Raw genomic sequence first — 16,392 nt, 5'->3', positions numbered from 1 at the left:
TCCTTGTGCTTCAAACTGAGAGCACACGTGTGGAACACTCATAGGGACCATCACTCAAAGAGCTGCCTGTTAGAAGCCAGTCATCCAAGTATAGGAAGATGGCGTTGTAGCTGCTTTCTCTCAGCTGTGCTGCCACTACTAAGACAACCTTCCTGGGTGCTGTTGCCAGACCCTACTGGAGTACTCTGAACTGGCAATTGTTCCCATCCTACCAGAACCTGAGGAACCTTCTGTGGGATAGCTGAATGTCCACAAGAAAGTAAGCATCTTGCATGTTGAGAGCTAAGAACCAGGTTTCTTCCTCCAAGGAGGGAATTACTGATCCCAGCCTAACCATGAATTTGGGAATAAAAATATTTTGCTGATGTAGGTCGAGAATGGGCGTCCTCTTCCCTTTTTTCTTCCCAACCACGATTTAATACTGGGAGTCAAACCTCTTCCTTATATGCTGAGGTAGCACTCACTCTATAGCTCCTTGCTTGAGAAGAAAGTCTCACCTCCTGCTGGAGGATCAGAGGATCTCCTTGTGACAGTGGCCCCCTGACCAAAAGCAGGAAAGGGTTTTTGGAGGATCTGGGAAATGAAATTCAACAGTGTTGCCAAAGTGGATGACATCTAGTATCCACCTGTCTGTTATATCTCCCCAGCTGTGGGCAAAGTACAATAACAGACTTTGGAAACAAGTGAGGATGGCATCATTGTAAGGTCACAACTTAAGTTCCCTCTAAGCTGCGTGGCCAGGTGGCCACCCAGCAGGCTATCAAGTGCCGTGCACTTCAGGTGTCCCTCCCCACACTGCCGTCCTGCTCCTGTCTTCTGCCTGGGAGACCCTGGCCAGCTGCTCCCGGAAGCCTCCTGCTTGCTGTGCAGAGTGGGAGAAGTGGTGGCAGGGAAGCACTGATGTCAGGGTGTCCTCCTACCCCCGCACTGTACCCCATTCTCCACAGAGCAGGGGTGGAATTTGACAGGACTCAGGACGGAGGGAACTTGTTGGCAGCTGTTGCTGTGTCTGAACAAGCATGCTTCAGACTGCTGAGTGCTGATCTACTTAAAAGGGCAGTGCGGGGGTCTCTCTCTCTCACACAGTCTCTCTCTCACACACACTCAGGTCTTTCACCCTCACCTCCCAACATATACTTGTATTATTATTGTTGTTACTTGATACTTCTTTCAAAGCATGTTTTAGTTTTTTGACTGGGCTATGCATTTCATAATTTTTCTCTCTCTTACGCTTAAATTTAATTCTTTGAGTAGTGAGTTCTAAAATGCCAAGCCTGACCTGGCTGGAGTAATTATCTCTATGGTAACTTTAAAATATCGATATATCATATCTAGGCTTTTTGATTCTATTGGTGGTGCACATCTGCATATTACCTTGATATGGTGCACATCATAAAATACATTCCACACATCGATGGAAAAAATTAGAGGAAACATTGGTCACAACTCTCAAGCATCCCATCAAAAGTAACCTTTAGCCAGTGGATCAGATTTGGTGGCTGATAAGGTGGATGGAGCTGTATTACTTGGCCTCTGCACTCTGACGCTTGCATGGTGGTTTGTATGGTCATTGGTAAAGAGGCTGTGGAAGAGGTTTTCACTTGTACATCTGTTTATGATGCTTCCTCTTTGGGGCAGGGGTATAAAGATCCAAGGAGTGGAGGGTTGTCCTGAACTCTTTTAGTGAGTGCAAAGACTCATCTGTTTTCTCATTGAAGAGATTGGTTTAATCAAAAGGCAAGTTCTTAATGGTATTAATGGAACCTCTCTGGAGAACCGCAACAATTGAAGCCACTACTCTCACTACATCATTATGGTCTCTATAGATCTTGATGTGATATTGACTGCATCCACTGAAGCTTGCTATCAGGTTTTAGCCATGAGTCTACCTTCCTTAACAAGGGTTTAAAATTGGGCCTTGTCCACTTGGGGGAGTTTGTCTCTGACCTCCATAAACTTCAAGTAGTTCATATATCGATAACAGGGCCTGGTAGTTAGAGATTCTGAACTAGAGGCTGGTGGACAGAAATACCAAAAGGTCCAGGTATCTCGCTCCCTTGTCCGCAGAGGTGGTTTTAGGGTGTTGCCTGGATCTTTCCACGGCTCCTTGTACTACTGGGGAGTTGGGGGCAGGATGGGTAAACAAGAACTCTGCCCCTTTTGCAGTTACAAAGGACTTTTTCTCAGCCCTTTAGGGGTAGCGGTACACATTGCCAGCATATGCCATATCGCTGTAGTGGTTTAGTAATGGCCTCTTCACTGGGATAACTATCCAACTGGGTGCCATTGGCTGCAGGATATCCAAGAGCTCATGCTGCATATCTTGAACTTCTAATGGGATCTGAAGTTCTGCCAGCATCGTCGGCAACTATTCTTGACATTGCCTATACCCCTGAGTTAGGTGAAGATGGGGGAATAGCCTCATTGGGTTAAGAAGATGAAGATAAGCCTGTCGGTACAAGCTTGTCGTTGTCTGCTTCCACGTACCCCTGAAGAGCAGGATGCTGTTGCCTAAGAGAAGAGGGATGATGGGACTCTAGCAGAGCACACAGATCCAGTGTGTCGTACATAATGATCCCATGGACCCCAACAGGACTAGTTTGAGGAGTTGAAGACTGGTTTGGGGGCCCCAAGGCATTGGTACCAGCAATCCCTTTGAGGGTAATCATGCTTGTGCAGAAGACAGGTCCAGATAACTCTCAAAGCCCTGTTCGGACTAACCTGTCTGGGAGGTGATGATTCATCCTGGACATCGGATCCAGAAAGCCAAATCAGTCTCCACCACTGGTACCATCAGAAGTGGTAGAAGGAAGCTCCAGCTCATGGATGGAGTATGGGAATAACTCCTTCTTAAGGTTGTAAAAAGAAAAGGAGTACTTGTGGCACCTTAGAGACTAACCAATTTATTAGAGCATAAGCTTTCGTGAGCTACAGCTCACTTCCTCAGATGCATATCGTGGAAACTGCAGCAGGCTTTATACATACACAGAGAATATGAAACAATACCTACTCCCACCCCACTGTCCTGCTGGTAATAGCTTATCTAAAGTGATCATCAGGTGGGCCATTTCCAGCACAAATCCAGGTTTTCTCACCCTCCACCCCCCCACACAAATTCACTCTCCTGCTGGTGATAGCCCATCCAAAGTGACAACTCTTTACACAATGTGCATGACAATCAAGTTGGGCTATTTCCTGCACAAATCCAGGTTTTCTCACATCCCTCCCACCCCCATACACACACAAACTCACTCTCCTGCTGGTAATAGCTCATCCAAACTGACCACTCTTCAAGTTTAAATCCAAGTTAAACCAGAACATTGTTAATGTTATTTGTTAAAACAGAATGTTAATTGTTAATTGTACATTGTTAATGTAAAATGTTAATTGTTAATGTCAATGTTAAAACAGAACATTAAGGTTGTATAATTTTATGGGGTTAAGATACCCCTCAGAAGAACCAGGCCCAAAAGTAGGAGTTCCAGGGTAGTAAATGTCCCAGTCTGTCCTGGAGTACGAGGTTCTAGGTTACTAGTTCTGCCGGATCTGGTGCTGCGACAGACTTTGTGATTGGAGGATCCTTACAGGATCAAACCAGTCCATTCTGGAACTCTTGGTCAATACTGGTGGATATCAGTTATTTGACTTGCTAGAGGGACAGCACCAGTATCGACACCAGGCCTGGTGCTGTTAGACCCTCTTCCTGCATGCTTTCCCTTTGAGGCTGAGAGACTTAGGCAGATAGAACTCCAAGGGACTTCCAAGTTGGGTGAATTTTCACGTGCAAGGAGTCAGAGAGACCTCTTCTACTGGAAGCAGACAGAGGGGGAAATCTATTTTTGTGTCTGTGAGAATGCTCCTTACCCTCATGAGAAGCCCGAAGCAACAGGTCTTTAGATTCATCTGATCCAGCCTCTGCTCCACAGCTCATGCTCAGAAGCATGCTGCTTGAGGACTGTGGCCAATGTGCAGGAGGGTCTCTCCAGCCTGGATCTGACTGGAGCCTCAGGGCTTTCTTTATGAGGAACTTCCTCAGTCAGCACTCTCTTCCCTCTTGTGTCCTGGGTGGGAAGGAGTGACAGACACTGCACTTGGTGGAAATAAGTGCCTACCCAAGGCAGTGCTGGTGGTCCTCATTGACCAAGGAGGATCAAGGATAGGAGATGCGGTTTTTAAGCCCGGGTTTCTGGGCACAGCTCCAGTCCCAAAGGGAGAAGGAATATGTCCCACGGTGGGGAAAACTAAGCTATAAAAATACTATATAAACACTAACAAATGATAGTCTCTGTGAAAATAACAGTGTAAGACAATGAGAGAATAGCTCTGGACACAGAGGATTCTGACTCAGGTCATGAGGCTGTAAGAAGCAACTGAAGACGTGATCAATCCACACTTCCCCTTATGCCCTTGGTGCTGAGCACGAAGAGATCCAGGGTCCAGGCACAGACCAATGGACAAAAGTTGAAAGATTTTCCAGTCTTATATGCATACCCACAGTGAAATACACATAGGGAGCAGCACTTGAAGAAAAGTGGAATCCACCATGCAGCAGGGTGGATTTGATTTAAATCACTAGTCAGGGCAACTCGATTTAATCATGGATTTCTACATAAAAGTGCATTCTTGTTAGTTGTTATAACCTTAAGACATTCTTCACAACTCAGAGATAGATGTAGGTTTTATTTTTAGAAGGTACACACTATACATTTTTAAGCGATTTATTTTGAAAACTTTTCAGATTAGTTTTACAGCTATATCAGAAAATGAATGAATGTTTGGTTATTTCATTTACCAAAGGTAATTTAAATGGATATTTATGAAGTCACTGGGAGGTAAACTATCTCCAGTTCAACAGGTTAATCATTAATATTTGGAGGATTTTCTTGCCATGCTGCATTAGGAGGAGAACATCACCAGACAGACATTTAAATTGTTTTATTCAACTAAAACCACAACAACAACGTTATGTATTCTGGATGTTTTTCTTCAACAGCAAACATATAATATTTTAACAAAACAAGCATATGAATTTAATTTAAAAAGTCAAGTTTTTTAATATCAGGTTTGTTTTGGTTAAAATTGTTTTAAACTAAAATAGTTAAATGAAATATTGAAAAAACCCAACAAAAATTAAATTGACTATGTCAGCCAGGTCAACATGAGAAACTTAAAATATTGGCTTCTGAAGCTAACTCAGTCATCTTCACCTTCATTTTCCTGTTTGTTCATAATCTGGAAGAGAAAAATAAGCTTTCCTGCTTTTTCAGATCCCAAACAATTTCTCAATTTGGAATGAATTAGTCCAAAGGAAGAAAATATTCTTTCTACACCAGAAGAAGCTACTGCTGTTAAAAGGGAGATCATCACTTCAGCAGTCGCTGAATCCAAGTGCTTAAGTGACTTCCACCAGTTCACTGATGTAACTTTCTTTAAAACATCATCAAACATACATTTCTTGAATGGTTCACTCTTAGCTCTGAAGTTTATTATAGTTGGCATTATGAAGAGATGATTGCTGGATGTCCATGTCATAGCCAACTCCTTTTCTTCAGCAGTTAAGGTTTGACCTTGGTGCCGAGTATTGAGATTATTTACAAGAAAATGAGCTGGAGGTAGTGCTTGTCCCATTCTTTTTTTTTTAATGCTTGTAATTTAACTCTGTCATTGCATATTTCTCTTTTTAAGTTCTCACTCGGTTCCTTCCAAATTTCAACAGCGTCAGCAATAAAACAGGTATTTCCCTGCATTTTGTTCAAGGCTACAGAAATAGGCTTCAGGGTACTCGGCATGTGTTCAACATTTCTCTTAAGCCCAATGTTGAGAACTTGGGCTGTGATAGTGCCATTTTTTCCCCCACTACTTTGTTCACAAACTGTCAGCAGGTTAGGCCAGTTCTTGATATAGTGCTCAAAACAGTCCACTACTGAGTTCCATCGCACGTCTTGTGGGAGCGTTAGCTTGGTTCCTCCCACTTTTTTCAAAGCAGCTACTGCAAAGTGGTTGATACGGAAGTATTTTGCAATTTCAACAACATTAGCTTTTATTTGTGGAACACTGAAGTCTTTGGCTAGGAGGTGCATCAAATGAGCACAGCAACCGTATGATATTAGCTTGCAACTCTCTTCTAAATAATTTCTTCTCATCTTGGATACATTTGCAGCATTGTCTGTGACCAAGCTGCATACTAGACATTTGAATTTTTTCCACAGTTTGTTATAGCTTTTACTGCTACTTCTTGTAAGTATTCTGCTCTGTGTACATTTCCTGCTGTATCAATTGTTTCTGTAAGGAAGACATTCCCTTCTTCTGTTGTCACACAAGCAGGTACAACAGGATCATTGTGGACATTGCTCCACCCATCAAGACTCAAGTTAACAATTTCACCCTCTAGACCTTTTGCAAACTGCTCAATTTCTCTTTCATACACTTTATCCAGCAATTTGCCTGCAACATCTGCTCTGTTGGGTGGACTGTATCCTGGTCTTAATGACTGAATCATGTTAATGAAGCATGGGCTCTCAATCATACGGAAAGGAGAGTTTGTTGCATAAAGAAACCAGGCAATTTTTTCATCAATTACCCCATTTTGTAATCTGCTGGTTCTTATCACAAACTTATCTATAGTTGTTCCTGGATGTTGTAGATATTTCTTTCTTTTTGCAACAGGTGATATACTGTGGCTGTGTGACATACATGATGTGACTGAAACACTATCATTGGCAGGTAACCCTGAAACTATAGAAAATGATGATGATCTTGAAGGTGGATAGTCTTCAGAATCCTGTATGTTGAGGATGGATTCTCCTAAACAAAATAAGTCAATGCAGTTATTTAATTATTATTACCATACTGCTCATTTAGTATTACTCATTGCATTAACTGACACTCAGTACTACTTTAAAGGTGAAATTGTAAAAGGAAGATCTGCCTATTTCAGCTATTTATTTTTTAAACACAACTGCATCTGAAATGGTAGTACCATAGAGTAACAACTATATTTTTTGCTCAAACATGAGAATTCAAGAATAGTCCAGAAGGAAGACAGGCAGTCCTGAAAAAAGACGTATGAAATAAAAAAGTTTACCAACCTAAAGGTCCTGCATGTTCAGACATGTTCCTTTCATCATCTTCAACGCAGCTTCCTCCTGAGAAGGAACACTTCTCATGCTGTTGTTTCATTTGGGTAACCAAGCCTTGCATTTCTTTGTTGCACTGTTTGCATTTTGCACGCATGCCCGTCTTACCCACAGGTAGAGGAACTTCATTAAAATATTCCCAAACTGGGTCTCTTTTACGGTCTGCTGCCATTATAGGTTTTTCCCTTCTAGTGAGAGAATGGTATGGTAGATCTCAAATCAATAAAGGCTACACTGAGAAAGACCTCAAGGCTTCTGGAATATGCTGCTCAAACAGTTTCACTTTTGTTTCTACTGCCTGTCCATCCCCTCCCACATTTATCTCCAGACTTCTTCTCCTTGTCCAGATCTATTCCGCCCCCAACAATCTTCTATTCGTTTGAAACTTTGCACTTTTAGAGAGGTAAGGGATTGACTCTGTGTACACAAATTTGCAGAGGGACAATAGGGTTGATGTCTGTTATTTCTCACCTCCATATAGTATTTATTTATTTTAAAACATTTTTGCTGTTCACAAGCATGTTATCTCTGGAGACATAAATCCACAGTTTGAGAACTGCAAAACTAAGTATCTCTGATGGTATCTTTTAGAGTCAGCACTGAGTCCCATTGTGTAGATAGAAAGATTAATCTAAATAATCTACACAGAAGCCTCTGGAACCCCATAAAATCGAGTCCCTAATCCATGAACTATTGGAACTCATTTACAAAACTTTTCTTAAACACTACATGAATATATTGTCTCATACTATAGAATTAGAATTTATAATCCCTATTCCATGATGAGAGATCTTTGAGCTATAAAGTATATCTTAAAACTATCTTTATATAAATGTTTTTTGGGAAAAAAACCTATCAAAAAAATCCAATTGAAATAAAAGAATCGGATTAAAAAAAATCATTGATTTTTATCCACCCTGCCATGCAGCCTTCAGTCATATCACTCTACTGGATCCTACCACAGGAGACATGCCTGGCATTGGTAGTCTGTGCCCCAATACTAGAATTAAAAACCTGCCACTATGCAGAGGCTGCTCCTCTTGTAGTTCTGACCACCACCACACACAGGTACATTCACATTAGATGGCGTTAAAACACTAGGTACACCCAACAGACAAAAAGACACAGCACAGAATGGGGTGCCGAGAGAAAGAAACTCATTTTCTCACTTGCTGACTTCCAATTGGACAGAATATGGGATGCTATCATCATGCATTACATCCTATTGTCAGAATGGCCATGAGCAACATGTAGACAAAGCAGCCCAGATTGTAACATACATTACCGTTACTTATTGTGTTGCATCTGGTTTTTGTGTACTTGTTTTGTTTTATATTTTTTACAGACATTAGATCTGCCAGTGTTTGTGGCCTGACACTCAGCAGAGCACTGATACCTCAGACATTTTATGGTATACTTAGATTTAAGAAAGGCATTTGAACAAGTTTCACAGAATATTCCCAGAGAAATATGAAAAATGCACATTAGGTACAGCAGGAGAGAGGAGCAAGAATTGAATTTGTATACACTGAACACTAGCTATCAGCAGAACTCCCATGCTCAGAATCATAGGGAAGAACATGCAGCACATACGAGCATTACAAACTGATCCTCAGATAAAGAGTGCTAAATGGCACAGACCAATATCTCACTGCAGTTTGAAAAATTAAAACATGTAGATGGAAACAATCCCTCCCAATGTCCTATGAAAGGTGCAGGGAGAAACAAAAAGGAGATGGATGGATTAAAGAGCGGCATTAGGTACCACAAGCATAGGTCATGACTAGTCTTCCTACCTCCATCGGACTAATGAAGTCATTCATTCCACTGTTGTACACATAGATCATGGCATCATACAGATGATTTTCCCAGCACAGAAGAACTACCTGTATGGAAACAAAGCAGATTTCCTCAGCTGTAGAGAATCCTTGTACAGAACAGCCTAACACCTTCCATTAGCCCATTAATTCCCTTCCTGTATTCACTCAAAGACAGCTCTGACCATAGCACTTATCCTAGCCAGCTGCAGGAAAACAGCGCCATGGGTGGTTGTTTTTTTTGTTTTGTTTTTATTGGGGAGGTGGGGGGAAGGGGTGTTTGTTGAGGGGGTGGGGGTGGTGTACAAAGTTACACAAGTGAGAATTTGCAATATGCAGAACTCTGCCAAGCCACCAGGGTGGGGGAGACAGATCTGATTTATGGCTCTACACTGTACATCTGTAATCCATGGCCTGTCTGAGGTACTGGAATGAGAAATCCAGGTCGTCTTAATTCCTTACAGCCTTGACCTCTGGAGCAAGGGAGCCAAGAGAACAGCTCTCCAAATGTCATGGCTTTTGTTGAGTTAGTAAGTTGTCCTGTCATCATGCCATCAGCCAGCCCCAAACCAGGGGTGCCCACCAGCCTACAGGTTAAATATATTTCAAAAAAGTCAAGGGGCCACAGTTCATACCTGAGGATTCTCTGCCCTGGCACACTCCCTTTGCACTAACTCAGGTGTCAAAAAGGGAGCCGCCCCTTGCTTGGAACACCCAGCAGCCGTGAGTCAATATATTTTACTCCAATATCCTGGTGCAGGGGGCATATCAGGAGTGGATGCAGCTAAAGCATGCTGCATTCTGGCTAATCCCAGCTGCTTTACAGCATGCCACAGGCACATACTGAACCATTCCAAGTTAGAGCAATGTCCAGGTTGCTCTAACTTGTGCCAAGGCAGAGAATGATGGGGTAGTGATTGATGGCTGCTTCTCAGCTTTTCCCCTCTGCTGGGCTGCCCTGGGGACTGAGTGGACGAAGGGAACCATCCTTTGTTATGTGCTCCCCTAGGTCAAGGCCGAGCCTGCTGAGCTCCTTCATTGCTCCCCCTGGGGCTTCCACAGCCTAGCCGTGAAGCAGACAATGGGGAAACCAGAGCTACCCTTCTCCCTGCCAAGCTGATGAGCAAATGCAGAGGAGACAGTAGCCATTAGTGCTTCCAGCTCACATCCCAGCTGCTCCTGGGGCTAGAGGGGAGGCACATGGGTGACCATGGTCCCTACCATCTCCTTGAAGTCATGGCCCACTTCAGATGCTTTGGCTGAAAACAAAAATAGAGGCTACAGTGCCTTGAGAATATTTTCTTCTTAACTCAGTCACCCATGAAGGCAACTGTGTGGTCCCCAAGGCCACAAATGCCCTAAACAATACACATATTAAAGTAATGTAATTAAATTAGTGTGGTTAAAAGGATGTCGGGTGTAGTTTCGCTAAAATGCTGCTGTTCTCTGGGTTAAATTTTATCTTCAGTTACTGACTGAAGACAATGAGGTTGTTTAAGTATAATAAGGTCTGAGTTTGGCCTACATAATTTTTATCACTGGTGACGCTGGAGAAAGAGGAAAGAACACAGCTTAACTTCCCAAATCCAGGTGGAGTTTGCTGGGCCAGCAGTTACAAAAAGAGAGAAGTTTACAAGGAGTATCCTGGGATATGTAGAATGCTGCCTTGTACAGCAGAGCTGCCGCTCGTGCGGATGAAGTCCATGATAGTTTCATAGATTCCAAGGCCAGAAGGGGGGCAGCGGGGGGACAACGACAACAACAACAAAAAAAGCAGTTACTAACCTGTTCTTCAAGAAGAGTTCCACATGCCATTCCAATTCAGGTGTGTGCATACTCAGTGTGCCAGAAATTAGAGATTTTTTCCCTTAATGATATTCATCGGGGCAGTTCATGCAATCTCCAGTGCCTCATTCTGCTGCACGATGGTATAAAGAGCAGAGCCACCTCTGACCTTCTGTTCCTTCTTACCAGAAAGATTCTTATATAGAGGTGAAGGAGAGTGGGTCAAGAAATGGACACGTGCAACATCTCAGAGAGCAACAGCTATATAATTGGTTAGTAACCGTTTTTTCTTCTTTGAGTGACTGCATATGTCCATTTCACTTCAGGTGACTCACAAGCAGTTCAACCTGGAGATGAGTTTCAGTACCTGAACAATAACTGAAGGACTACTTGACCAAACTTGGCCTCATCTCTAGAATGCTGAGATACAGCGTAATGAGTTGTAAAGGTGTACACCAACAACCAAAGTTGCAGTGATACAATTGTCTGTTATAGCTACCACAACCAGTCAAGCTGCAGAAGTGGCTCGAGACCTTGAAGAATGTGCTACCCGGTCTTGAAGGTTTACATTAGCAATGTCATAGCAGATGAAAGTAGGAGCAAATCCAGGACAAGATTCTCTAGGTTGAGACTGGAAGGCCTTTTATCCCGTCTGCAACTGACACGAATAGCTGGGAGGATGACTTAAACAACCTAGTTCTAGCCAAGCAAAGTTCCAGAAGACTGGAAGAAAGTTAGTGTGCCATTTTTTAAAAAGGGTGACCCAGCTAATTATAGGCCTCTCTGCCTGATATCCATCCGTGGCAAGATAATGGAGCTCTTCAATTGGAATTCGATTAGTAAAAAATTAAAGGAGGGTAATGTAATTAATGGAAATCAAAATGGGTTTATAGACAATAGATCCTGTCAAACTAACGATTTTTTTTTAAAATCAAGACTACAAGTTTGGTTGATAAAGATAATAGACTTCTCTAAGACATTTGACTTGGTACCATACAAAATTCTGATTAAAAAACTATAATGATATAAAAATGACATGGCACACATCAAGTAGATTAAAAATGTGGTAAGAGAGGTCTCAAAACGTAATTGTAAATCCATGGTAATTTTGGCCTAATTCCACAGCAAATAGGATAACCTGTTGGGAAATACAGAGGTGGGAAAAATTGGTCCAAAACTAACCAGTATTCTGTTCCTCAAACAGGCTGCTTACAAATTCCTGGCTGTCTACAAGACCCTACCACAAAAGAAAACTGAGGAGGTGTACGTCTCCCCCTGTGATTTTTTCTGTAGTAGTCAGGCTGTCTAGGAGTGACAAGCAGGTACCGTTGGTATGACTGAAGACAGAACTGTTTCATTTTAGGGAAAGGAGTGTACATGCCCAGTGATTTCAGAGCGGCCCTCAAGTCTTTGAGCTCTGAAGCTTCTCACCAGTCTGCTAAGAGAAGAGGGTAGGATCCCTCAAAGGAGAGATTCTGGATAGTCTGTTGGAACTCCTGCAGAACACCCAATGACTGAAACCGTGATGAATATCTGTGCATTGTTTCTGCTGATGCCATCACTCGGGCTGCCAAATCCACCCCATCTAATGCAACTTGGAGAAAGGTCCTAGCTACCAGTTTGCCCATTTCCAAGGTGGCCTGGAACTCCTGCCTGGCATTCTCTGGCAATTTGTTTGCAAACTTCAGTACATGGCCCCAGAGGGAAAAATTGTATCTAGCCAAAAAGGCATGCTAGTTAGAGACACAAAACTGCAGGCCAGCAGCGGAATAAAGCTTTCTATGGAAAATGCTTGGTCCCTTTGCTTCTTTATCCTTTGGGGGACAAGGAGACCATCCCTGATGCTTGTCTTGGCAGTAAACAAAAGAGCACAAGGAACCTGAGGGATGGAGGTAGAAATGTTGATAGCCCTAAGAACGGACAAAGTACCTTTGCTCAGTTCTCTTGGCTGTCAGCAGCAGAGATGATGACATTTGCCACAACAATCTTGCGGGCTCCAGAATGGCTTCATTTATAGGCAGAGCATTTGGAAAGGTCCTATTGATGTCAGTAGTTCTGCCAGCCCATAGAACTCTCTTGCACAACCTTGACTAGAACATCAAGAGAGGAAGCAACCCTCTATCAACTTCTGGTAGGGCCTGTAGACACCTTGAAAAGGCGAGGACATGCCTGACACCACAGTCTCATCAGGTGATGATGAGGAGCAGCACAAAGGAAGTAGAGATGGAGCCTCCTGTACGGAAATTGATGGAAGTTCTGGCACACGAGTCATCCGCTTGGTGATCTAGAAGGAAGAGGAACCTGGTAGGATCTGCTGGTGGTGGAAAAATCCTATGGGTTCCCATACGGCCATTGGTAGCATATAGGACCCAAGCCCTACCAGCCCAAGGATTCAGATCCCTGGATCACCTTAGGATATCTGCTAGGCACCAGGAACGGAATCATCATGAGGAAGGCAAGAGAGGAGCAAGGGACACAGAAGCCTACCTCAGTCTCAGAGGAAAGATCCTGAGTCACCTCACCATGGACATGCTGTACCATGCAGTGCTGAAGTCCAGTGGAACACCTCCAGAGATGTCAGTACCAGAGACAGCATGCAGAGTTTGCCCTTGGACTGCACTGTGCAAGGAAGTGCCAGACAATCTGAAGTCCCTCACAATACTGAGAGTCTTGGAGGCAAGTCTGAAAACTCCGCCTGAGGGATCAGTGGGTAAAGGTTGATTTGTCTCCTGCACTGCTGGAGAATCCAGCACCAAGAGACGGTAGTCCTGTGCCACAGCATAAGTTTCCAGCATTGCTGGTACTAAGAGATTTCCCTGCTGCTGCATTGAAGGGGATGGCACTGCAGTGGGGGTCCACCTCAACAGCACAAACACCAGTGCCACAGTCAACAGCTCCGGGCAAGATGAAGTCTGTGCCCAAAATGTATCTTCCCAGAGAACACATCATCCTGTCATCCAGCTTGTTTGCTGGCAGACAGTACTGAGGACCTCAATATTTTGGAGGAGTCTGGCCCTTAAAGGCATGCTGTCTGTGTTTCTTCCTCAGCTCCATGGAATGGGATAGAAGTGCGCCTCAGACTCTGCACCGAAACAGAGGAAGAAATACTCCAGGTAAGGCCCCAAAGGCCTAGAACCCAGGACTGCAGAGCAACTAAGCGGCTGATATCTCCAGGCTACTGTAACCCAGGGGCAGCTGTAACTAGGGTGACCAGATGACAAGAACAAAATATCAGGATACATGAGGGGGCAGCCACAGGCTCACACCCCCCTCCACCAGGGCTGGCTCTAGGTTTTTTGCTGGGGGGAAAAAAAAAAAAAAAAGAGTGCCGCTGAAGCAAAATATCAGGACAAATGGCATCCCAACCGTACATCCGTCAGGACGCGGGACAAACAACTAAATATCAGGACAGTCCTGATTTTATGGGGACATCTGGTCACCCTAGCCGTAATCAGCTTGCAACTCCACTTCCCATGACCCACTATGGACACAGACCATGGGAAGTTCCGCCTGAAGCGTTTGACAGATAGCAGACTCATGGCTCCTGATTGGCTTCCTGCCTTATATAAACCCCCAGGGGTGTTCCAGGAAATATCCTTGCAACGATGTGGATCTCCTGTAGCTACCACAACCATTCCTGCTTCTTGCTCCTGAATTCCTGGCTTTTACCTCAGCTTGATTAGGACTTTGCCTCCTGACTCAGACGCTGACCTTTGGTATCGACCCTGGCCTGGAACCCAACTACGAATATCTCTGCTACTTCCAGCATCAGTTTTGTCCCTGCTCTGACCCTTGACCCCGACAGCCTTTGTTCGGATCCTGACACTCAGTGACCACGTCAAGCAGGAAGATGGACACAGGACGGCCTCCATGAGAAGGTGACGCAATCTCACCTCCCAGCCCATTTTGGTCCAGGTCTTGAAGTCTCTGCAGATTTGACAGTGGTCCCGGATGTGACCCTCACCACGGTACTTAAGGCACCTGGAATGAGGGTCACTGACTGGCAGATTTCTTGCTGATAGTGCAAGGCTGAAAGCCCAGAAACTGAGGCATGCTCTGGTACTTGGCATCAGCATCCAGAACAAACAGGAACCGACATGCTAAGAAAACTAAGAAAAATGACTAATGAAACTTACACTAAAGCACTCATTAACTATGCAATGAGTACTAATAATTATATACCAGAGAGAAAAATAAATCCCTGAGAGAGAAAGCAGGAACAAGCTAACCTGCTCCAACTACCAATCACGGGAGGCAAGAATGAACTGAGAGCGATCAGGGTCAATCTGCCCTTTATACCAAAGTGCAGAAGCATGAGGCAGCGGAGATTGCATGCGCTGCCCCGAAAGATACTGCCAAGGGAAAAAAGTTTGACTCTGGTGCACTGGGTGCACACACATCTGAAATGGAATGGACATACGCAATCTCAAAGAAAGATTGTGATCATCTGACCTCCTGTATAACATAGGCTATATTAACATGGCAGTTCACCTGCTGTATGTCTAGGCTGGTGATATCCATATGCACAATGCAGGCCTCCATGTCCTCCATTAGGTTCTTATCTTGGTAGTGAAGCAGCAAGTCTTTCATCACTTGAGCTGTCATTCCCATCAACTTATCACTTAAAATGTAAGGCTCCAGGCACTCCAGAAAAACACCCTTTGCCACTGAATTCTCACTCAATTTGTCATACATCTGGCTGAACAGAAGATCACTAAGAGAAAAAAGTGACAATTACTTATTAAAACGAAGATTAATTAAACTCTATTAAATGTTATAATGACCTGCTTTCTATACAAAACGAGGTAACTACAGCATTCTGCATTTCTTAGCTTAACAATTGGAAACCCCACTTAACACCAATGTAGACACAGTTTAACACTTTTACAAATGTATCAATCATATTGTAGCCTAGGAGGGAAGCTGGTAGAGGAAGCTTTAGCAGAGTGGTTCATGAGTTCAATTGCACCCACCAAAACACCCTTGGGGGACAGGTGGGGAGCGGTATTCACTCCTTTGCACAAGAAATTATATGCAGCTCTATAGCCCAGCACCTGCATCATGGTGCTACTGCTCCCAGCCATATCTCTGTGCAATGATGTCAGAGTCACGTGCTGCCAGGGAGGCCCAAAGGGCAAAGTCTGCCAGAGGGTGTCTGGGTATGGGGGGGGGCATGAGGGTTCCCCCATGTGTCCCAGGCTCCAGGCAGCAGGACACAGGGCTCATTGTGGGGCCTCTCCCCACTCTGCACAGCAAGATCCAGATGCTGAGCAAAGATGCCTCCCCTACCATACACCGAGCAGGTGCTGGGGTGACCAGCACTGAGAGTGGGCCCTGGACCCTCACTGGACCATATCCCTGCCCTAGCATTCATTATATCATGCTCTCTTTTTATTTATTTTTTTGTTTTGTTTCATACTGTGATTACACTACAGTTTAGTATAGTGCAAGGGTTCTCAACCTTTCTTTCTGAGCCCCTCTCCCCCCAACAGGCTATAGAAACTCCATGGCCCAGCTGTGCCACAACAACTGTTTTTCTGCATATAAAAGCCAGGGCTGGCGTTGAGGGGTAGCAACAGGTGGTGGGGTTTGGGGTCCCAAGCTGCAGTCCTGCACAGCAGGGCTTTGGTTTTCTGCCCTGGGCCCTAGCAAGT

At 44.1% G+C, this 16,392-nt stretch overlaps 1 protein-coding gene across 4 annotated transcripts in view; it reads right to left on the bottom strand.

Annotated features, from left to right (window-relative positions):
* VPS8 (VPS8 subunit of CORVET complex) overlaps positions 1-16,392 on the bottom strand; it is a 223,278-nt gene that overhangs the window by 131,196 nt on the left and 75,690 nt on the right. For all 4 annotated transcript variants that reach the window (XM_084638357.1, XM_084638358.1, XM_084638359.1 and 1 more), the window contains 2 exons: positions 15,230-15,452; positions 8,933-9,022 (listed from right to left, as the gene is read on the bottom strand). In XM_084638357.1, the coding sequence (XP_084494483.1) occupies positions 8,933-9,022; positions 15,230-15,452 (313 nt within the window). The remainder of the gene's footprint in view (positions 1-8,932; positions 9,023-15,229; positions 15,453-16,392) is intronic.

Source organism: Lepidochelys olivacea (assembly GCF_965140295.1).
Source record: "Lepidochelys olivacea isolate rLepOli2 genome assembly, chromosome: 9".
Lineage (NCBI taxonomy): Eukaryota > Metazoa > Chordata > Testudines > Cheloniidae > Lepidochelys > Lepidochelys olivacea.
Note: the sequence above shows the minus strand (reverse complement) of the source record. Positions and strands in the feature narration are given on the sequence as shown.